Source organism: Taudactylus pleione, unplaced genomic scaffold, assembly GCF_031769625.1.
Source record: "Taudactylus pleione unplaced genomic scaffold, aTauple2 ptg000352l, whole genome shotgun sequence".
NCBI lineage: Eukaryota > Metazoa > Chordata > Amphibia > Anura > Myobatrachidae > Taudactylus > Taudactylus pleione.
Genome location: NW_028284753.1, coordinates 150,429 through 175,781, shown reverse-complemented (window position 1 = coordinate 175,781; position 25,353 = coordinate 150,429). Strand labels below are relative to the sequence as shown.

The 25,353-nt window shown below is 40.9% G+C and overlaps 1 protein-coding gene across 1 annotated transcript in view; it reads left to right on the top strand.

Annotated features, from left to right (window-relative positions):
• The window catches only part of AR (androgen receptor), a 455,147-nt gene that overhangs the window by 406,798 nt on the left and 22,996 nt on the right, over window positions 1–25,353 (top strand). The window contains exons 6-7 of the mRNA XM_088444238.1: window positions 8,128–8,258; window positions 8,942–9,099. Coding sequence (XP_088300364.1) covers window positions 8,128–8,258; window positions 8,942–9,099 — 289 coding nt within the window. The remainder of the gene's footprint in view (window positions 1–8,127; window positions 8,259–8,941; window positions 9,100–25,353) is intronic.

Genomic DNA, 25,353 nt, shown 5'->3' with positions numbered 1-25,353 from the left:
CAGTTATACTGGGTTTCTCCAGCCCTGTGTACTGGGACCATTTGGCACAAATCAGACTGAAGTTTATTTATTGTGTGTTTTGCAGCCAGACAGAAGTTGTGTTTGTGGTTTCTGCAGGACATAGTGAGGCGAACCCGAGATGTCAGAACAGAAATACTGCAGAAGTATTTTTGATCTAGTATCCGGGATCTGCTTTTACTTGTGTTTCTTTCTGTATTTCCTGTGGGTAGTAAAAATGGCCTTTACTTTGCAAGTAAAAGACAATGGGCCTGATTCAGCAAGGAACACCGCTGCTTATACGCACGCAATCGGCTGATTTTGTTGCATTCTGTGCATGCGTATGTATCGGGACTGCGATTGCAGAGGCTAAGCAGACCCATGGCAGAGTGATTTACAGAAAGTGGCATTTGTGGGTGGTGAACGGGGGGGGGGGGATCGGGCGAACGCAGGCATGCCAGTGCGTTTCAATGCCATTGCATGGGCATGCATAGATTAGCCACTGCGATACCAGACGCCGCCTGCTTTCAGTTTGCGTATGGGTCCGATGTTACTCGATGTTACCGATTGTTTAGCTATGTTGTCAAAGTATACGGATGTGAGTAAGGGGAAGTGGGTGAATACAGACATTTACATATCACCGCTGATATTAGCAACAGCGTTGCGTGCGTATAAGCAGAATAGCGGTCCATGCTGAATCAGACCCATTGTTAGGAAATCTGTTGCTTTGCCTTATGTAGTACTTCAAATGAACTTTCTCTGGCATTTCATTACATATAACACTTACTCCAAACATTATTTACTGTATCTTTTCTAAACCTTGTCTATGTCATTTGTACTGAATAAAAAACAACTCTAAAACATTCGTAATCAATTACAAATAAAGGCCCTGAGTCAGACTATCACAGTAAGCAGTAGCATCTCCGGCGCTTGTCACAGCCTCTACTGCTAAATTAGTTTAGCAATTGAGATAAAAGATCGCAGTTGCGATTGCATTAGCATAAATATAAGAATCAGGCCCATGTTGCCTAGCCAAAAAGTTCAATATGAGTCTTATCGGACCATAGAATCCTCCTCTTGGTATTTGGGTCTCTCACATGCATTCTGGCAAATTCTGGGTCAAAGTTCATGTGAACTTCATTTAACAGTAGTTTTCTTTTTGCAAAAAGAGTTGCCATAGCTCTCCTGGTGACCTCTCTAATTAATGCAGTGGTTCCCAACCACGATCCTCAAGGCACACTAAGGGGTACATTTACTAAGATGGGAGTTCTATTTAAGAAGTGATGCTGCCCATAGCAACCAATCAGATTCTAGTTCTCATTTATCTAGTACCTTCTAGAAGATAATACCTGGAGTCTGAATGGTTGCTATGGGCAACATCACTTCTTAAATAGAACTCCAATCTTAGTAAATTTACCACTAACAGTCTAGGTTTTAAGGTGTACTTGCCATCTTTATAATAAGCCCGGGGAGGAGATTCTGTTGACATCTTCGGGGTGTGGGGAGGGGTTTAGGGGGGGGCAGACTGAGGGCATCATTTTAGCCCTGCCCCCTACTTGTGGACCCGAAAATTGCCCGTAAAATCTCCCTATCCTGCCCACGCCACTAGGAAGTGGGCGAGGTGCTGGAGATATGCCTACTCTTCTGGGGGTGCAGGGGGTTACCCAAAAAATCGTGACCCTCCTGCAACTTTCGGGAGAGTAGGCATGTGTGTTTTAAAAATAGCCGTACTTGAGCGCAGGTGTCTTAATTAGTACCGCAGTTATTTTGATTTAACCATATGTGCTCAAGCATGGATATCATTAAAACCTGAACTGTTAGTGTGCCTTGAAGACCGAGGTTGGGAAACACTGAACTAATGGCTTTGTAGCATGTATGCTCAGTTTTGGAACATGTCTTAATTGAGGCAAATTCAAAATCTGTACCATATTGTCTCCAATATTATGGTCTTATGGTGGCCTTGCGAGTGCTATAGGAGATATTTAAAATATTTGACATTTTATTGTATCTTGTCCCTGACCAGTGTTGTTTAGCAACATTTTCTATTTACAAAACACTAAATGTAAAGCGGTTTTCCCCTCTTACTATAACATTTTATAGATCCTTCAGTAATAATACAGACATGGCCAAAAGTTTTCAGAATGACACAAGTATTGGTTTTCGCAAAGTTTGCTGCTTCAGTGTTTTTAGACCTTTTTCTCAGATGCTACTATGGTATACTTATGTAAAATTACAAGCATTTCATAACTGTCAAAGGCTTTTATTGACAATTACATTAAGTTTAAGCAAAGAGTCAATATTTACAGTGTTGACCCTTCTTTTTCAAGACCTCTGCAATTCGCCCTGGCATGCTGTCAATCAAATTATGGGCCACATACTGACTGATGGTCGCCCATTATTGCCTAATCAGTGCTTGGAGTTTGTCAGAACTTGTGGGTTTTTGTTTGTCCACCCGCCTCTTGAGGATTGACCACAAATTCTCATTGGGATTAAGGTCTGGGGAGTTTCCTGGCCATGGACTCAAAATTTCAATGTTTTGTTCCCCAAACCACTTAGTTAGCACTTTTGCCTTATGGGAAGGTGCTCCATTATGCTGGAAAAGGCATTGTTCATCACCAAACTGTTCTTGGATGGTTGGGAGAAGTTGCTCTTGGAGGATGTTTGGTACCATGGCTGTGTTCTTAGGCAAAATTGTGAGTGATCCCACTCCCTTGGCTGAGAAGCAACCCCACACATGAATGGTCCCCCCAAAGTCTGCTTTACTGTTGGCATGACACAGGACAAAGACTTTGGGGGATGGCCTGGTGTCAAGAAAAGCAGCAAAGAAGCCACTTCTCTCCAGGAAAAACAACAAGTACAGACTGATATTCTGCAAAAGGTACAGGGATTGGACTGCTGAGGACTGGTGTAAAGTTATTTTCTCTGATGAATCCCCTTTCAGATTGTTTGGGGCATCTGGAAAAACGCTTGTCCGAAGAAGGAAAGGTGAGCGCTACCATTAGTCCTGTGTCATGCCAACAGTAAAGCATCCTGAGACAATTCATGTGTGGGGTTGCTTCTCAGCCAAGGGAATGGGCTCACTCACAATTTTGCCTAAGAACACAGCCATGAATAAAGAATGGTACCAAAACATCCTCCAAGAGCAACTTCTTGGTTGTACTTTGGTTGAGTTTTCTCAATTGTGACCCCACCATTTGCTTTGTTTACCAGGGTTCCGACGTATACTGTCAATTGGTCAACAGTAAAAAAGGTCGACATTCAGAAGGTCGACACATCTGAATGTCGACAGTAAAAAAGGTCAACACATTTTCTTAATGATTTTTATGGTTAAGTTTAGGGATTATCTATGGTTAGGCTAAGATAAAAAAAAATGTTTAGACATTTTAGTGGCGACATGTTAAATGTTGACCTTTTGTTTGTGTTGACCATTTAGCCCCGTAAACCTAAATACATGTCTACAGAATGATGGTTGACCTAATGACCATGTCGCCTTATTACTGTCAACATTCAAAAACAGTCGACCTTCTGAAAGTCGATTTTTATATTGTCAACCTTTTATACCACATCCCCAACGGATACCTGTTGGTCGGCACATTCTGAATGTCAACAGTAAAAAGGTAGAAATGGTCATTAGGTTGACCATCATTCCGTAGACCTGTATTTAGGTTGACAAAGTTAAATGGTCAACACAGTCAAAAGGTTGACATTGAACATGTTGACACTAAAATGTTGATAAATGGTTTTTTTATGATTTTTAGGGTTTGGGTAAGATAACAAAAAGGTGTCAACAATTTTAGTGTCAGCATGTTAGTCGACCTTTTGACTGTGGTGACCATTGAACCCTGTCAACCTAAATATAGGTCTACAGAATGATTGTCGACTAAACTCTTTACTGTCAACATTCATAGCCAGTCGACCTTCTGGTGTCAATCTTTTGAATGTCGACCTTTATATTGTCTACCTTTAAAACCACGCCCGTTCCAACTTACACATCTTAGCTGAGTCCTCAGTCTTTCGCCTTCAGCGCTGATTGTCTCTCTCTGTAGCAGAATAGTTCTGACATAGCAGTACAAAAAAATCTTTCAGTTAGAGACATTACACATTACACTAGATCTTTCTTGTTACTTACAACCCAAAGTGCTGTTAAGGTAACTGCCTGACACCAGGACCAGACATGCATTTCTAAAGGGTTTATAAAGTATATATTTAGAAATCAGAAATGCATTTTTGGAAAAGAGTATTTGTAATCCATGTGTAAAGATTTCTAAATCTAACCACAAAGTTTGACAGCAATCTGTGATGATATCTTTATTGTTACATTGTATTATGTTGTCTAATATTTTGAGATTTTTTTATAAAATGATCCTTCAACCCTAACAGTAGCCCCTCCTCCTTCCATGCCAGAACTCACTATTTCATCCTAGCATCAGTTCCAGATGCTACAGGGATATAATCAATTATCCCCTTTGGAATTGCAGAACTTTGCAAAACAGGAAGATTTAGCTATCTGACAGGAATTTGCAGATTCCCTGCATTTCCATGAGCCATGAATTTATCAGACTCTCATCTCACAGATGATTAAGTGGGCCGTACAGAATTATGCAGGCAGTTAGTGATGGGGTTATATTGGGGCATTTTGGCACCTCTGCTCGGGCTATGCTTATTCAGTCAGAAGGGAATGATGGATTTGTGCCAATGAACTTAAAATAATAAATATACTGTGCCATAGTGTAAAAAATCTCCTTACACCCCTTGAAAGACAAGGAAAATATGTAATTAGAAAAAGCTGTAGCCTGTGGATACACATGCACCATCCGCTATCTAACAAACATATGAGCCTCTCTGTCTAACCTCTACTGAAAAGATCTATAGTGCTATCAAAAATTTCTTAGTCTACTTTTGGATACGCTCTATACATTTTGGAGGAAATGTATCAACCCTTGGAGAAAGATAAAGTAGAGAGAGATAATAACCAACCAATCAGCTTCTGTCATTTTAAACGCTGTGTTTAAAAAATGACAGGTGGAAGCTGATTGGATAGTACTTTATCTCCTTCCACGTTATCTCTCTCCCATGTGTGATACATCTCCCCCTCTATGTTTTGTTGTTCTAATATCTTAGGTGCTTGATGTGAGATCGACCATGTATTGTAATGTTGTTGTAGCCAGGTACAGCTATCAGAATACAACTGTAGCATTTTTTGTTTCAAATACAGCTCAAAGGTTGCTTGCGATATTAGACGTTACTCACTTTGTATCACCGTGTCACACCTTTAAATAGCAACAATTTTTTATATCTCTGTTGCCTTATCTGAAATACCTACTAATAAAATGGCCAATATATACACATTCTGATGAGTACTGTATAATGGTTACGTAGCAGAGTGCAAAACATTTTTCACTATTATGAGAAATCTTCTGCAAGATGAGACAGCATTATCAGTGTGAGTACTGACAGGATATCTGCTGTGTGTAAAGAAAAAAAACTTGTAACACTTCAGGCCCATGAGCCTGGGTAACTGACATAGTAACATCTGCTGAACACACTCCCAACAAGCATACAGTAACAAAAGTTCTATTAGTCCTACTTTGTATGCATTGTATATCCCCACATTCTTCCAACCGGTGCTGGAGACACTGTCGTCAAACTTTTTTTTTTTTTTTTTAATCCATATCTATTTGTTCTGCCCAAAGATTACATGGTACATATCTGGGTGGCATTTTAGCACAAATCTGTAATGTCACAGTGCTAACTTGTAGCCTGACCCACCCAAAGCTACTACTGTCTTCACCGGATGTAGTTACCAGACCGGCGGACGCATGCCGCCGGTCTGAATCCCGACGATGGAAGCTTGACATGGGACTTAAGTTAGGCATCGAAATACTGACACCTATCTTATTCCCGACACCGAAATACAGACAAGATGCTAACCCGAACTAGGTAAGTCAGGGGTGCCTTAGCTGTTAGCCACGAGGGGGGGGAGGCGGTGTTAGGTGTAGGCAGCATACCGGGGTTAGGTTTTGGGGGGGGGAAGCTAGGGTTAGGCACCCCTAGGGGGAGGGTTACGCACCGTTGAGGGGGGGTTAAGGTTAGGCACTAAGGGGGGTGTTAGGTTTAGGCACAAAGGGGGGTGTCTTAGGTTTAGGCACTAATGGGGAGGGTTAGAGTGCGGGGTAGGGAGGGTTAGGGTTAGGCTACAAGAATGGAGGGTTAGGGGAAGAAGGGGGAGGGTAAGTATACTTACCCAACCCCTGTCGGGATACCAACTATCGGGATGCCACTGACGGTATTTTGACAGGAGGCATCCCGACTGCCGGCTCTACATACCCATTCCGTGTTCACCTATGGCTCATACTTACAATACATGGCCAATCTTATAATAGACATAGGTGGTACTTCTAAACACCAGATTGCATTTAATTGGAAAATACACACACACTCATCCACCTACACCCACACATACCCACACACACACACATAGCCACACACACATACCCCCCCACACACACACACATGGGCATTTGGAAGTTATCAACAGCATCTGGGTTATAACCAACGAGGAACTCATAAATAGTTTGCAGTATAACAACATAGGATGTTCCACACAATTTGATAATAATTGTATGCTCAATACTGTACACAAATACAAGGTACCTCATAAAAGTAAAAATAGATAACTAACACCAAGGCTATGCTCACCCCCAGACTCACCTCCGTACCTCCCCTCTTTAACACTTTACCAAACATCATCACCCTTTTTCCTTAGGACCTATGCCCGCTTTACATCTTACAAGCCTCAACACAATGTACTATATCTCCCCTTGCCCTTCGCAAGATAATATGCACAGTAATAATCACACAAATAGCAAATTAGTTGTACTTCACAATAAATGCATTACAAATAATTTAAAACATAAATTATTTAAATATTATGTTCTTATGCTTTTTGTTATGGCATAACTTGTAATCAAATGTTCGTTAAGTTTCGTTCTCTGCAAAACTTAAAAATAAAGAATTAAACAATAAATAAAATCTCCCCTCACTCTCATAACTTTACAACATTAGCATCCCCATGATCACTTCTCAACACTGACCTCTCCTCTTTGTCCATCCAGGGCCATAAACAAAACTGAGCAATCAGTGGTGAGTTTAGAGTGGTGTTGGGTACTAATTAATGGTGAGAAACTGAGGTATGCTATGGAAACCATGGTAAGGGAACACTTACTAACCTGCAATACTATGCTGTCCAGCTGCTGAAGCTGACCACAGATGGTTTAAAGAAGTAACAGAAAAACAACAACACATTACCAGAAAGAAAATCCTACATTCGCCCTGGAAAAGTATGTCTAGCATGATGTACAGATGAAATGTTGGGCCTCAGACCCATTTGTAGCTGGGTTGTGTGGGTCAATTAAATAGAACTGGTGTGGGGCCAAAGTATACTGAACATCCCACTGCATGCTTGGATGTGAGCATTCTCTGGGCCTGGACCAATGTTATTTGTTGTACTGCATTTGCTATGTAACAACAAGCCCAGTGGCAATGAATATCAGTGATGCATACAAGTGACATTTTTGAGTAGTTTAACTGTTTGGAAAACTGGCATGGTATATGATTATTATCAAGCAGAACTGTTACTCCAGCCATCCCTTATTATCCTAAGCTGGCTGTGTTTGTGGTCAGTGGGTCACTGGGGCTGGCTGCCGGCCTCCAATACTTAGGGACTGCTGACAAATGCTGTTTTGCATTTTTACTTGTTGATGATTATTATTATTTATTATTATTATTATTATTATATCATCATCATTGTTTTTTTGGGAATATTATATTACCGGTACTTCGAGTTTACTTGTTTTCCAATAATGAAAAGGATAAATGAATATATGTACACAGAATACAATTTCATATAATGTCACATTAGTGCCTCAAATTTATGTTCTTTTACTGTATTTTGTTTGATGGCTACACTGCATTATAACGTGATAAAGTAGAAAGACAAAAAACAAAAAAGTTTTCTAAAGAGATAACTTGTGGTAACTGCAAATTCAATTAGCCAAACCTATCATCTTAATACAGAACATTGTCTTTAGTGTCATTATACTAAATTGTCCCTTTTTGGTTATGTTCTAGATATCGCATGCACAAATCTCGCATGTACAGCCAGTGTGTGCGAATGCGTCATCTCTCCCAAGAGTTTGGGTGGTTACAGATCACACCGGAGGAGTTCCTGTGTATGAAGGCTCTGCTTCTCTTTAGCATTAGTAAGTATTTCTGTATCAGTCTCAATGCCTTGTGATTAACAATGAATATGGTGTAAGCAGCAAGTATATCATGTTGCTTTAGCCTACTAAGCTATCCCTGCAGTGAAGTAATAAATAAATATTTGTAATTCATAAAGTATCAACACATCCAACAAAGATGTACAGTAAATGGTAAATAAACCATAATGCATTGATAATAATACCAGAATGTAACTTTAGATAACAGATGAGACAATTTATTACAGTTTACAGATTAACACAGTGGTGCCCAGCTGATTGGTTGTCCAGGGAACCACGCCCGGCAGCCCTCAGTACGGTGGGCAGCACTAAACCTCTCAGAAAAGCTAAATATTCTAGTTTTCCACTTTGACTTAATTCTTCCTTCATGGTCAGTGTTTTATTAGTCAAAAAAACAGCAGAACTGAATATTGTGGACATTATCTGTGATGACCATGAGACACAAGTCTTGTAATCTTTGCACTAGCTGTATGAGGTGGGCATGGGGGTCTATTAATCTGCAGACATGACTAAATGTCATGGTCCTAAAACAGTTTTGCAGATTATAGCCTAGAGGTTGTATATTGAACACCAGGCTGGGATTATGGGTATGTGGCTGTAACCGGCATCACGTTTATAATCTGGACAGACTGATACTATACTGTATTTATACCACTTGTCTTCAGTTCCTGTGGAAGGTCTGAAGGATCAGAAGTGTTTCGATGAGCTGCGGATGAACTACATTAAAGAGCTAGACCGTGTTATCTCCTGCAAGAGAAACAACCCAGCATCCAGCTCACGAAGGTTTTTCCAACTTACCAAACTTCTGGACTCAGTACAGCCGGTGAGATAAGAATTCCTCAAAATAAAGAAATACGCACTAATTATTTTCTTTTGGTAATTTTCATATTGTGCTTTATATAAGGACAGGCAAAGATGTAGTCAGATCAACAGGAAGAGTTTTTCTACAGTACCTCACCAACAGAGGCGTAACTAGGGTGAATGGCACCCAGGGAAAAAAATGGACTCCAGATGCCCCTTATATGCCATCAGACTCCTCCATATACCCCTTATATGCCATCAGCCTCCTCCATATACCCCTCATATGCCATCAGACTCCTCCATATACCCCTTATATGCCATCAGACTCCTCCAGATGCCCCTGACATATCATCAGTCTCCTCCACATTCCCCTTTTATGTCATCCGATCACTCCATGTGCCCCTTATACGGTATGTTATCAGATCCCTCCAAGTGCCCCTTATATGCCATCAGTCTCCTCCATATACCCCTTATATGCCACCAGACTCCTCCATATACCCATTATATGCCATCAGACTTCTCCATATACCCCTCATATGCCATCAGACTCCTCCATATACCCCTCATATGCCATCAGACTCCTCCATATACCCCTTATATGCCATCAGACTCCTCCAGATGCCCCTGACATATCATCAGTCTCCTCCACGTTCCCCTTTTATGTCATCCGATCACTCCATGTGCCCCTTATACAGTATGTTATCAGATCCCTCCAAGTGCCCCTTATATGCCATCAGACTCCTACAAATGTCCATTATTTGCCAACAGCTATACATAACAACCAAGTGATGCACAGATTGACAGGCATCAGTATATAGCAGAGTGACTTCTAAAACACCCGTTTACTGTAGAACACTGATCTAAACTTAGTGTGTTATTGGTATAATAGCAACTAGCAAGAGACATACAGCTAAACCCCCAGCCCAGTGTGTGTGCACAGAGAGAGTGAGATTTGGTAGGTCCTCCCCCCGCCAAAGGCGCAGCTGCATGACCCAGCAATCCTACCTATTGCTGCTCCCACCAGCACAGCCTGCTTGTAGCATAATATCTGATTGGATAGAGTGCGTCTTATGGGACCTGGACTTTTTACATGACCAAGGGGTCTATTTATTAACATTATTTTCACTAAAATAAAGTGAAAAAGGGTGTTTTCACACCCTTTTTACATTATTTTAGTATCACATAAATTTACTAAAGGGTAATGGAGTAGAATTCGTAAAATTCTACTCCAAACCCTAATTATCACATATTTTTAGTAAGCAGATCGCGTTTCCCATAATTGTAATGAGAAATGTGATATGCCCAGATTTACTGAAAATAAAATGTGAAAAAATACTACGGGAAGCCCTGTGATAATAACGCCACCTGGAGATGGCATTATCCAGGGTTTCCCCCGGTTCCCCGACTCCTGCTCTGCTCTAACAGACAGAGCAGGGCCAGGAGCCAGGCCCCAGTGATCATCTGTGTGGTCTAAATAGACCACAAGCTGATCACTGCACAAAAAAAAAATAAGTAACAAATAACCTCTCACCTGATTCCAGGGACCAGTGATTGGTGTTCCGGTGATGTCTTCTGGGACTCTGGTCAGCTTGTCTTCCAGCTCCTTCACTGTGACCCTGGTCAGCTGCTGCATAGAAGAGCTGACTGTGGTCACAGTGCAGGAGACAGGAGATCAGCTGACCAGAGCACCAGAGGACATCACCAGTGCACCAACACAGGAGGTAAGTAAAAGATAAGCGAGAGGGGGGGCATTGTGGGAGCTGCTGGTGAATTGCGTGCAGGGGGGGGGTTGCGTTATGCGGCAGCGGCGCATGCACAGATACTTTCTCCCTGTATTTTTTCTGAAAAATACAGGGAGAAGTGTGCGGACGGAATTCGCAGGGACAGAGCTTTATCACAAGCTCTGTCCCTGAAAGGGATTTTTTTACAATTTCTGTGAAAACTCCTAAATTCGCATAGCGAATTTAGGCGAAAATATCACACTACAACCACATTTTAAATGCGGATTGTAGTCAATAATGCAAGCGGTGTGCCTCAGCAGCCCATGTATGAAATGAAAGAGGTGTGTCAGCAGTCCAGAATGCAGCTGTCTTATTCTGATTTGCTGCCATGCTGCCTGTTGTATGCTCTCTAGCAGCAAAGACCAATGCAGGATTTCTTGAAAGGGAATTTTTAAATGTTGAATTTCATGATAAAGCATAAAAAAAACCCCTGCTGATATAAAGCTACCCATCCACTAAGCGATTTTGATAGGCGATTGCACGATAATGACGTCGTTGTTGTGCAATCGCTTGCAAATCGTCTGCAAATCGGGCACTTTCAAGTAAAAAACGACCAGCGATGTGTGCGCCCGCTGGTCGTTTCCGACATCAATCTTCGGGCAAACATGCTGGTCAACCTGATGATAACGTCAGGTTCAGCATGTTGCCAGATGATTGATGAGCCTGCACTGAACGACTGCTCGTACAGTGTAGGCATATCACAGACAAAGAAACGACAGCACAATTACAATGTCGTAATCGTGCTGTCGTTTTTATGGTCTGCGAGTGGATGGGCAGCATAAGGAAAACAACAGACATTGGGCTCAATCCAATTAGGTGCGAGATTGCAAATGCAAGTTTGTGTCATGAAACTCACAGACATCGCACGAAAGTGCGAACCTGAGAATTGCGAGATTCAATTAGAAATGCCAATTCGCAGTAGTCACTGCGACGCCGCACGACTTTTCTACCAAACGCAACCTTGGAGAAGTGCATGAAAGTGGGAAAACTACCCTGGACCCCACAAAAAGAGGCAACTGAGATAGCAGGACCATATAGAAGGCTGTTAGTGGCCATAAGGAAAGTACTGGAGATTTTTAAAAGGTGTCAAATGGCTAATTATTGCGCTTTTTATTAATAGTTGAAAAATGATAGTGTGCAAGTGTTTTTCAGAAAATGAAAGTGTTAATAAAATTTTGAAATAACACAAATAAAAAATGTATACAGCTTCAAAATGAGATACAGACAATAAAAAATAAAAAATAATACAAACTCTTACTTCTGGCAATTCCTTTTAGCTGCAGTAATAGTGGATGCTAACCAGTGACATGCAGAGAAAAGAAGATGTTACTGCGCTTAAAGATTGCTCAATATAGATGGTAATAATCTAAACATTTAAAACAAATGCCATAAAATAATATAGTAATAGAAAATATCTAATAGTAAAAAACAATATCTTTTAATAATAACAATGATTAGGATGGTATTTGTTACATATAAAAATGTAACACAGTATCACATTTATCAGCAGTGTGTCTTATTTCATACAGACATAACACATATCAAGCAGAGCAAATATAAACTCATAAAAATTATATATTAAAAAACAAGAAATTAATTTAATATGATATAACCGCGTCTCACTAATTAAAAAAACACAATAAAACACAAGATCTGTAAAAAAAAATTTTTAGTTCTCCCTCAACAGTTCTTCATTGCTGGAGCAACTGAAAAATTAGTAGATCTGGCTATTGGAGATATTAATTTATGTCCATACGTGTTGGTAAATTAAAGATTTATTGTAGCTGGTATTCCCTGTACGGTGTGATGCTGCTTCAGATTTATGTATATCTGCACTTGCACGGATGTTCCACAAAGTATTAGTTTATATGTATAGTGCATAAAAACACAATCATGTGCAACAAATAGTGATGTGGACCAAAGGAAGGACGTTTATAAATGCCAAGCACTGTATAGTAACAAGTGGTGGCTAATTGAACCAGTTAACATGTGGTAAAGCCGTCGGGAAAAGACTCACTGTTTAGTTGTCAATCCACTTTGATAATATAAAGACCCACATGGATGGTGGAGGCAAAGCAGTATTCTGAGACTGGATGGAGCGTGTCTCTGTACCGTCTCTGTTCCGGGGGAGCGACCTGCCCAGAAGCTCACTCTGAGGTTGCAGTCTTGACAGCTACCGCACCGGGATGTCCCGTGTATCAGGAGTAGGAGAGCTGGAGCTTTTCCAGGCTGTGCCTCCGTGGCGGGGGCCACGGCTAAGCCGTACAGTGCTTGGTTTTTATAGCCACAAGTGTGACTTGCTGCAAAGGAAAGCAGAGATAATGATAGTTCACCGGAGCAATGGACAATGTTGAGGCTGATAATAGTAACGGCTATATCATATTAAATAAATTTCTTGTTTTTAATATATATTTTTTATGCGTTTATATTTGCTCTGCTTGATATGTGTTATGTCTATATGAAATAAGACACACTGCTGATAAATGTGATACTGTGTTACATTTTTATATGTAACACATACCATTGTTATTATTAAAAGATTTTGTTTTTTACTAATAGATATGTTCTATTACTATATTATTTTATGACATTTGTTTTAAATGTTTAGATTATTACCATCTATATCGGGCAATCTTTTAGCGCAGTAAAATCTTCTTTTCTCTTAATATAATTTTGAAGTACAGGAAAATGCTTGTACAGTGATTTTGCCGTGTTTTTATACAAGTTTGTGAAAAGTCATCATAAACATTTTTCGCTCCCATTTGCAAGTTCAGAAATTAGTCTCCCATCAATACAATGGAATCGGTATGTAATGCAGGCTGTCGGCATGCCTACTGTCAAAATACCGACAGCGGCATCCCGATGTTTGGTATACACCAGGAGCGGATCTGCAGATCAATGGAAGAAGAAGAAATTGACAGCGCTGAAATACATACAGCCAGCAACCTTAAGGTTGTGTTCATGTGAATGTGTAAAAAGCAGTAAATTGTTTTGTAACTCTAAAATTAAATATACAGATAATGGGGTCAATCCAATTAGTTTGGGAAGATGCAGACACTGGCCTTGGCACTCCCAGAAAACAGAGCCAACACGCCTCATTTTCTGGAAACTCAGGAAGCTCCACCTCATCCCTGCCCCCAAACGGCCAGAGCAGTTATGCTGAGGGGGGACTGCCGCCGCCGTTGCAGATAGTGATCGGCACATGTGCATTACAGATCCTGTGCATGCCACGATTATTAAATATCAGAGTTGTACATAAAGCATTGGGTTTACATACAACTCTGATTCAGGCTCTATATAAATAAAGCAAAATAAAATAGGAAAATCGTAAATCACAGCAGCCACTATCAGCCCATCTTCTGCATAGAGGAAATATATGTGGCGGGGTGTGAAAAAACACCATCCATTCTCCTTCAGAACTTTGAATTGACATACAGTTCTCCTGATGACAGGACCTGCCAATGCACCGAAGAGCTACCTCGAGCTTGTAGGAGGAAAGAGGGAGGGGGTGATTGCATTTGATCCATGGCCAAGGGCATAACTAGGGGCTTTGGTGCCCAAGGCAAGTTGAAAAACACCCCCCTTTATTTATGTAACCTGGGCCTATTGCTCAGGGTCACTTACAGCCATAGGAGCACTGGCCTAATGTCCGTCTATCAGTGCCACAGCCTTAAGGTCTAATTACCCCCATGCCGCCGAAAATGTCTCTTCCGCCCAGTGGCGTCTGATGCCAGACCCCGCCGGCTGGGCCAGCCATGACACTGCGAGATGCGAAAAAATAGGTAACAAAAAAAGTACTGCCGCTCTTCAATGCTGCCGGTCCGCAAGCAGCACCCGCTGCTGCTCCTTGACCGGCCCTGGGATCACACACTTGATCCCAGCACTTGCTGCTACAGTGTTAAGCACATCTCCACACTGTACATTGCTCAGGCCGGTGGCGTCCCACTCTGCCTGGTCTGTCATGGTGCCCAGGGGAAGGTGCCCCACATGCACCCTCCTCGTAACGCCACTGGCCATGGCAAAAATATAAAATACGCCTTATAAAATAATGTCCCTATACCTCAACCACTGTGATTTACCTAATTCACCAGCACTCCCAGGCACAATAGCTCATCCACTATAATTCCCACCACTCCCTGACCCCATACCTCATCCACCCCTTTTGACACCATTACTTACCCATTAACTTACCACCCTGACACCATGCTTCACCCACAAAAATAACCTTTCTAAAATGAATAAAAAAAAGATAAACAGCGCAAAAAAATTATATAACATTTTTATTTCTTAAATTAAATACTGTCTTATGAAACCCGTTGTTATTCAGTCCTCCTCCTGCCGCCTGTATTTCATTGAGGCTTTTTTCAGCTTGAGGTTGCTGTTGTATTCCAACACTGGCCTGGATGCAAAGGAATTTTCTAAAAGCAAAATTAAAATTGGCACAAAATATTTTTTATATATATAAATATATGTTGTGTTGTGCTCCATCTTGTCTGTATTATCCTTAGTGCCATCATGTCTGCATTTTTGTTATAGTGTCTCATCTGCATTTTTATTATAGTGCCCCCTTGACTGTATTTTTGTTATAGTGCTTCCCTTGTCTTTATTTTTGTTATAGTGTTCCTCTTGTTTGTATGTTTGTTATAGTGTTCCTCTTGTCTGTATTTTTATTATAGTGCTCCCCTTGTTTGTATGTTTGTTATAGTGCTACCCTTGTCTGTATTTTTGTTATAGTGCTCCCCTTGTTTGTATGTTTGTTATAGTGCTCCTGTTGTCTGTATTTTTGTTATAGTGCTCCCCTTGTTTGTATGTTTGTTATAGTGCGCCCCTTGTCTGTATTTTGGTTTTTGTGCTTCCCTTGTTTGTATGTTTGTTGTAGTGCTCCCCTTGTCTGTATTTTTGTTATAGTGCTCCCCTTGACTGTAATTTTGTTATAGTACCACACAGTATGTTTTTTTGTTACAATACTCCCCTAGCCTGTATTTTTGTTATAGTGCCCCAAGTGTGTATTTTTGTTATAGTGCTCCCCAGCCTGTATTTTTGTTATAAAGTCCCCAGTCTGTATGTTTGTTATAGTGCTCCTGCTGTCTTTATTTTTGTTATAGTGCTCCTCTTGTTTGTATGATTGTTAAAGTGCTCCCCTTGTCTGTATTTTTGTTATAGTACTCCTGTTGTGTGTATTTTTGTTATAGTGCTCCCCTTGTTTGTATTTTTGTTATAGTGCTCCCCTTGTTTGTATGTTTGTTATAGTGCTCCCCTTGTCTGTATTTTTGTTATAGTGCTCCCCTTGACTGTAATTTTGTTATAGTACCACACAGTATGTTTCCTTGTTATAATACTCCCCTAGCTTGTATTTTTGTTATAGTGCCCCAAGTGTGTATTTTTGTTATATTGCTCCCCAGCCTGTATTTTTGTTATAAAGTCCCCAGTCTGTATTTTTGTTATAGTGCTCCCCGTCACTGTATTTTTGTTATAGAGCCCCCAGTCTGTATTTTGTATAGTGCTCCCCGTGACTGTATTTTTGTTATAGTACTCCCCTAGCCTGTATTTTTGTTAGTGCCACAGGCTCTATTTTGTTAGTGCCCCCAGGCTCTATTTTGTTGGTGCCCCCAGGCTCTATTTTGTTAGTGCTCTCCAGTCTGTTTTTTGGTTATAGTTGCCCCGTCATTTCATTATTCTCTTTATTGAGTTGCTGAAACCCCCTGTATGTTTCTTATTGTGTCCCTCCTTGGTCTGTATTTTGTTTAATTTCATAATGTGCTCTGAGCTTTGTCCCCCCCCCACACGGGATACATTCAGTATACCGGCACAGGGGATGCCCGTGCTTAGATATCGGTGCCGGAACCCTGACACTGTAAGAATCCTAGCCCCGGCTTCCCGAAAGTAAGTAGCGGGGTTCTGTGGAGGGTCAGGGTTAGGCACTAGGGGGGGAGGGAAAGGTTTAGGGTGCGCGGAGGGGGAGGTTAAGTTTAGACACTAGGGGGGATGTTAGGATGAGGCACCTGGGAGGGAGGGTTAGGGTAGGGAGAGGGGGAGGGTTAGGATGCCTACCGACAACCCTTTCGGGATGCCGCTGTCAGGATTTTGACCGCTGTGATCCCGAGCACCAGCATCCTGCACCCACCCCCATCACACATACGCACGCACACCCACCCACCCCATCTGTAATTGCCATAATGTGTCAGCCCCCTCATCTGTATGTTCCTTATAGGGCTTTCCATTCCCCCAACCACCATTCGTGTTGTTCTCCCAATGCCGGTATTTTACTTAGAAAGGCTGTCTTCTTCCTTCTGTCTACTCTCATCTCCTCTGAGGCAACATTGCATCATCGATTACATAATGAGTGGGATGCTGCCCGGAGGTTTCATGCTAGATTCAAGTGGGCTGAAGGACCTCTGACGTCACCCTGACGGCAGGGGGAGGGGCAAGGCCGGTGAGCTAGCAGTTTTACTATTCACGTGGATGGAGAGAGGAATTAAATTAGGTGTGAGTTCGCAAAAGGCGATAAACTTGCACACTTTGCCTTTAAGTTTGTACACTTCACCTTCATGCGTGCACCTGAGATTCGCACAATTCAATTAGAAATGCCAATTCGCACTACTCGCAGTGAGAGTGTGCAAATTTTGTCCAAAAAGTGAACAGGTAAAATAGCATGAAAATGTGGGGAGACATTCCTGGACCACAAAAAAGTGACAACTTTGTTAGCAGAATTATATAGAAGGCTGTAAGGGGGCATAAGGAAAGTACTGCATGCTTTTAAAAGGTGTCAAATGGTGATGTGTGCATTCAAAAAAAAGTAAAATAGCTGTAGCATTTCATTTAATTACATAGGAATTAAATGGAAAATGCAAAAAAAAAGTAGAAAAAAAGATGCTTTTGGGGTAAATTGAAGCAACTTAAAAAATTATAAAAAGCATCCTGATCGTCCTAAAGGTAAGTGTAAACTAACCTAATTTAACCCCCTAACCCTCCTTTAGGGTGCGTAACCCTAACCTCGCCCCTAAGGGAGTGAAAAGGTAGGGAAAATAGTTATTTTAAGGTAAAAATGTCTGGACACAATGCTAAACCCCTTGGACGCCTCCCCCCCAATGACTAATTAGCATTTAGAAGTTTTGATAGCTTTATTGTTCCAATAATTACATGTCATTTTTGGGTGTTAAAAAATGGCCTCAAAAATACCCCAAAATCAACTTTTTTGTTAGTTTGGGCACCCAAAATATATTAAAGTATTTCTTAATATGAAAAATAAGTGCTTTGTAGATTTTTTTTTTTATTTTTTAAATTACTTTTTTTCTACTTTAATTCATTTGTGATTGAACGAAAAAAATTTGCTTTTTATCATGATTCTTCTTTAAAAAAAATTGCGCAAATCAGCCATTTGACACTGTTTAAAAACGTCCAGAACTTTCCTTATGCCCACTAACAGCCTTCTGTATGAGTCTGCTAACCAAGTTATCACTTTTTTAGGGTCCGGGATTGTTGCCCCACTTTTTCATGACTTTCTCACAAATCACGTTATAGAAAATGTGCACACCCTCCACGCGAGTAGCATAAATAGGCATTTGTAATTGGATTTCGCATTTCTCTGGAGCGCACATTTGTGCAATCTTTGCGAGTTTCATAAAACAAATTAGTTTTTGCAAACTCGCACCTAATTAGATTGACCTCAAAGTGTCTGCTTCATCCAAGCTATAGTTAGAGCCGCATATACAGACCATTGGCAGTTTATGGCTAGATGGTACACCCACTTAACCACTTAACTGATAAAATTTTTTTCCAAAAACCACTCCGAAATTGTCGTTTTTTCTTATGATTGAATTAGATCAAGAACATAAAACTATTCCAACACATTTTTTTTTTTTTTGAAACACCATACAAACATTTTTATGATATACTGTAGTTTTGGTTATTGACAGCTGTACCATCGATGGCCGATTGTTTCTATCAATGGTTGAACCAATCGATTGTTTGACATTGGTTGGGGGGCTTCACACACAATCTATATATATATATATATATATATATATATATATATATATATATATACATATATATAAACACAACAAACCATCAATTCCGGCACTCGCCTGGGTGCCGCAGTCACTTTTGTAAATGTACCCAAAGATGATGCACCGAAGTACAAATCCACCAGGCACTCCAGGATTTTTGTAGAGAGATATTTTTATATCATGTACATCAACGTTTCTGGGCTACACAGATCCCTGTCCTCAGGATGATAACATATCAATAAATATAAAGAGAAAAGCTTACCTTATATCCCTTCTTGCTAAACGTGTCAGCGACGGAGTCCGGTGGTGCATGTCCGTCTTCCTGGATGCGTCCAGTGATGACGTCAGCTACAGCCCTGGACTTGCCAGGGAATATTTTCCTTAAATGATGTTCTGATACAGAATTCCTTAGCCTCATTTGCTCAACTCCACTCACAATATCATATATCATATCATATAGAGACTGCTATAAATACCTTCAGCTACGACATTGGCTTTCCAGCAATACACAAAGTCCTCACAAGGTTTCGGCATTGCCCCGTTATATTCGGGAAAAACTTTTTAAAACGAGTATTAAAGGGAATATAACTTGGTGGTACTCGTTATTAACCCATCCTCAGACTCCAGCTCGCTTCTCACTAACAAAGTGGGAGAGTGATCTCTCTCACTCCCTCACTATGGCACAATGGCATAAGGTATTCCAAACATGTTTTCGTTTGTCTAAATGTATTTCCCACAGGTAGCATTTCTCTAAACTGCTTCATAGATTATACTTAACCCCTGCCCTCATGCATACCATACAGCCATCTAGCTCTAATTTATGCTGGCGGGATTGTGGTTATGTAGGGACCTTATTGCATAATTTTTGGTACTGCCCCAAGATTTACCCCTTGTGGAAATTGGTCTTCTCCCTCATTTCAAAGATCTCACAATCCCATGTTACCTCATGCCCGAATTTAGCTCTTTCACATACCAGGCAGAGCTACTGTACTAAATGAGACGTACATAATGGGCCATATCCTAATTTCCACCAAACTCCTTCTAGCCCACTATTGGCGCAACTCTACTATTCCTACTATGGAAGCTGTTGAGAGAAGCGTACAATCCCACTATGAGTTAGAAGTGGCCAGAGTCCCGTTTTCAACCTCGACCTCCAACCCTCATATTTGATGGTTCGGATGGAACGAGTATTCGATGTAAAAAAATCATTCAAATTAAAATTTCTCTGTTTTCTAGTCCATTCACAAGTCTATATATGTATACATATTCATTTGTATTTCTATGTTTATTATTGTGTGCTTTTGTCTGAATTTGATGACCTCAAATCTGTATGCAGAGATGTTGTATTGTACTGTATTGGATGTAATTTTGGTGTGTACCTATTCCCACCTTATTTTCTCTTCTTCTTTTTCTTTTTTATAACTTTCTTTTTCTTTATATACTTTAAATAGAAAGCAATATTGGGAAAAAAAGAAAGAGTCCGGTGCTGGTTGTGGAAATTATAGGAAAAGCCTAAGCATTTTTTCCCCTGTAATTCCAGAACCAGGACCGGATCAGAGCCTGGTGCTGGTTGTGCTAAATACAGGGGAACCCTACGCAATTTTTTCTCTGTACTTACAGAACCAGGACTGGCTATGAAAAGTCCGGGGCTGGCTGTGTTTTTAGGGGGGGACCCCATGTCATTTTAAAAAAAATAAAATTAACAAGCATTTTACAGTAAGATACATGCATGCATCTCACTGATGTATGCATGTATCTGTGTCAAAACGAACTGCTCATGCTAAAATCGAAAGCATAAAGCAGGTCTATTCACTTGGGGATTTGAAGTTCGATTTGAAGTTCGATTTTGTGTTCGGTTTCAAATCGACTATTGTAAATAAAGGATTTGTGTGTTGGTCTATGTAAAAGTACCAATGTTTTTCCGATGTTCAATTTTGTGTGGGATTTGAGTGAAATTCGGTTTTACCGTATATACTCGAGTATAAATCGACCCGAATATAAGCCGAGGTACCTAATTTTACTCAAAAAAATTGGGAAAACTTATTGACTCGAGTATAAGCCTAGGGTGGGAAATGCAGCAGCTGGTAGTGCCCCCAGTAGTAATCCCCCCTGGTAGTGCCCCCAGAAGTAATTCTCCCTGATAGTGCCCCCAGTAGTAACCCCCTCTGGTAGTGCCCCCAGAAGTAATCCCCCCCTGGTAGTGCCCCCAGTAGTAATCCCCCCCTGGTAGTGCCCCCAGAAGTAATTCTCCCTGGTAGTGCCCCCAGTAGTAATCCCCCCTGGTAGTGCCCCCAGAAGTAATTCGCCCTGATAGTGCCCCCAGTAGTAATCCCCCCTGGTAGTGCCCCCAGAAGTAATCCCCCCCTGGTAGTGCCCCCAGTAGTAATCACCCCCTGGTAGTGCCCCCAGAAGTAATTCTCCCTGGTAGTGCCCCCAGTAGTAATCCCCCCCTGGTAGTGCTCCCAGAAGTAATCCCCCCCCTGGTAGTGCTCCCAGAAGTAATGCTCCCCTGGTAGTGCTCCCAGAAGTAATGCTCCCCTGGTAGTGCCCCCAGAAGTAATCCCCCCCTGGTAGTGCCCCCAGTAGTAATCACCCCCTGGTAGTGCCCCCAGAAGTAATTCTCCCTGGTAGTGCCCCCAGTAGTAATCCCCCCCTGGTAGTGCTCCCAGAAGTAATCCCCCCCTGGTAGTGCTCCCAGAAGTAATGCTCCCCTGGTAGTGCCCCCAGAAGTAATCCTCCCCTGGTAGTGCCCCCAGAAGTAATTCCCCCCTGGGAGTGCCCCCACAAGTTATCCCCCCTGGTAGTGCCCCCACAAGTAATCCCCCTCTGGTAGTGCCCCCACAAGTAATCCCCCCCTGGTAGTGCCCCCACAAGCCGAGAGGGTGCTTCTTCAGCACAAAAAATGTGCTGAAAAACTCGGCTTATACTCGAGTATATACGGTATGTTCGATTTGACATTCAAATTAGTAAATCTCAAAATGCAAAATCGAATGAAATTCGAATGTGAAATCACACTAAAATCAAAATCGAACCTTTGTAAATATACCCCCTAGTGTAGAACATTCTTCTTGGTCTGGAAGATCGCATCTGAGTGTTTTTTGGTGATACAGTATATGGGAGGCAGCTCTTGCAGGAAAAATGCCACCTGTTCTATTGTATGGCAGGTGCAGAGATCGTGGTTACACAGCACATTGATGCTGTGCCAAATCCTATAAGAATTATGTTTAGTGGTCTCATTTCAGAAACTACCTGTCTCCTTGTTCAGGACAGATGGTTCAGCACTAAGAAATTAGATTTCTATTTTGTAGCAATTCCTTTTGCTTCATTGCTAAACATTGCTTATGCAGATGTGCCCGCAAGCTTTTCTTTACATTTATTCATTTTTAACCTTTGCACTATTAAAACTTTGCCGAGCTGGCAGTTTCATTATCAAAAAATAATCTTCTAGCACTAACCTCACTCTGGGAAAATATTCACAATTGCATAAGCCCCTGTATAATCAGAAATGCACAACTTCCAAATTGTAAGGGATATGTAGCAAGAATATGTGAGTAGTAATATGTCCACGTGATGAAACTGTTCAAAGAATAATCAAGGACCTGTCCAATACTACTTTTGTGGTGCAAATGGCCACAACCAACACTATGGGCAAAATGTAATAGCCTCTTGAATGTCGAAAAGTACAGATGTTTTGCCGATTTAGCAGTGTGATTTAAAGCTGCAATTTTTTTAAAAGGTACAGATAGCCTTGTTTTGTCTTTAAAAAATATGGCCGCTTTAAATCTCATGGCATCTGAACTTTTGGCAGTCCGGAGGCTATTACATGATTTGGCCCATAAATGGAATAACAGCTGGAATCTTCAAATTCTGCACCAACTGTCTAAAATAATCCCTTTTAAAAAATAGAAATGACAGCAAATCTGTAGTTTTGATATTGGCAATTAGATACTAAACCGATAGAGTAGTATATAGCCAATGCCAGCCAGCACAAAATGCAATCATTTGAAATATACCTTATAATTCTTCAGCGTGCTATAGTAGCATTAACATTTAAATAGAAGACTTCAGATCTCTAACGCCATGATAGAAAGCAGTGTAAGCAAACATGACTAATTAAAATGTATTTTGCTTACAATACCCATATCACTGATATGTTTCAATATGTTTTCACCTCTAGTGCCAGGTGATTTAAATATCAGGCAATCAGTTGACTGCTTATGTAATAATATGATTTACATTTTAACTTAAAGGGCTAAATGTAATATGTCGCGATTTAAAGTAAAAATCCAACTCACACCTTTGCACATTTATTTATGGTGCGAGTTGGTGCCGGGCTATCAGCCTAGGCCTGGGGTGCCCTGGAGAGGGGGACCCCTTTATTGGGGGGTCCCCATCTCCCCAGGGATCCCCGGCCTGGGCTGCCTAGCGGTCAGGGGTAAGGCTTTGGCCGGGGAAACAGATGAAAGGTTTTTTTTGGCCGGGGAAACAGATGAAAGGTTTCCTCTGGCTGTGGCATTACCCCCTCGCTAGAAAGAGTCCGGTGCTGGTTATGGAAATTACAGTGGACCCCTACTCATTTTGTCCCCTGTTTTTCCACAACCAGGAGTGGCTCAGCAAAGCCCTGTGCTGGTACTTAATATATAGGGGCCCCTATACAGTTTGGCCCCTATTTTTTAGAACCAGGACAGGCTTTATATAGCCCGGTGCTAGTTATGCTTATGGGGAGGGAGTGCACATCTTTTTTTTTATAATTTTTAAAAGTGTTTTTATATGCACACACAGAAACAAGCACGTATCTCAAGGATATGTGCATGTTTCTGTGTTACTCTGCTCAGGATAAACTCGCTATCCTGAAGTTGATTTATTGTTTTTGCGAGATCTCAGGCAGTAATACTGTATGTGCGAGAGAAGCACTCACACTCTATTACATTGCCCGAGTTCTATCTAGAGAATAGGAAAACATCTGGATGCGAGAGAAGCACTCACACTCTATTACATTGCCCAAGTTCTATCTAGAGAATAGGAAAACATCTGGATGCGAGAGAAGCACTCACACTCTATTACATTGCCCGAGTTCTATCTAGAGAATAGGAAAACATCTGGATGCGAGAGAAGCACTCACACTCTATTACATTGCCCGAGTTCTATCTAGAGAATAGGAAAACATCTGGATGCAAGATGTTTTTTGCGAGTTATAGTAAAGCCTGAAATATGCGAGTTTTTTACAAATTCGCAACCTACTACATTTACTCCAAAATGTTTAATGAATCCTTTGTTGAGAATGGGAAAAGTTGGGTACACACTATACGATATTCAGATGTGTCCACATACATCTTACCTTCGTGCGCTACAAGTCGTGTTAAACATAACGCGAGAGCGCTAGGCTACTCGATAGCGGCAAGTGTCTTTTCGTGTGACTTTTTACTTTCAAATGCGTCTAATTCACAAAGCACTGCAAATAGGACGCACTGGCAGCTTCTATTGATTAAAATTATAAGCGGCACGCCTATAATTTGTTTGCGACTGCAGGTGTATGCAAAATAATATGGTACAGCGTCAGTGGCTGTGTCACTGAAATGTAGTATTTAGCATGCAGATACACCAGCACACACATCATTTTAATCAGCAGAAGCTGCTTGTGCAATCTATTCGCTTTGAGAATAATACACATTTGAAGGTATAAAGTCACATGAAAAGATGCTCGGCACTACCGAATCATTCCACGGCATGGAGCAACTAGAAAGGCTGTTTAATGCGCAAGGAAGTAAGGTGTATATAGACACACCTGTATCGTTCAATCTTGAGACTTTCAACCAATCTGCACGACTATCGCATAGTCGATTCCATGGACAGCGTGGTGTTGTTACATGTAACGATATTTCGTGCTGTCGTACAACAGATCCTGTAGTGTGTACGGTAATGCGATATATCAATACATCACATTGCTGGATCGCTGGGTTGCACCATCGTTCAGGTGTTTACAAAGATTAAGACAAAACTACCTTATTAATTAAACTATTAAACACAACAGAAGTCTAAAACTGGACAGGTCCCTGATTAATCAAACAGCCTATACACATGGCAATATGTGTTATCATAAGGAAACTTCAGATTCTTGCTACCTAATATATCTCACCACTTGGGATTTATGAATTTTTGATTATACAGGAGTTTATGCAAATGTGAATGTCTTTTTGTATAATAAATTTAAAGGAGTATTAACATTTTATTGATTTTGTATTAAAGTATATCTTATTAACATTTATATTGGCTTCTACTTTTATCCCAGATTGAGGTCAGCAGTAGAATATTATTATTTATTTATTTTTGTAATTTTTGATACTTTGCAGTGTCTTGTTCTGCAGGCTACAACAGCTAAACCTGGGAGAAATATTTTTTAAAGGAATTTACTGTAAGTAGCAGCAGTGACTTTCTATAGATAGTTGCAAGTTTGGTTCCTAGAAGTACTGCATTTCACTGAGTGAC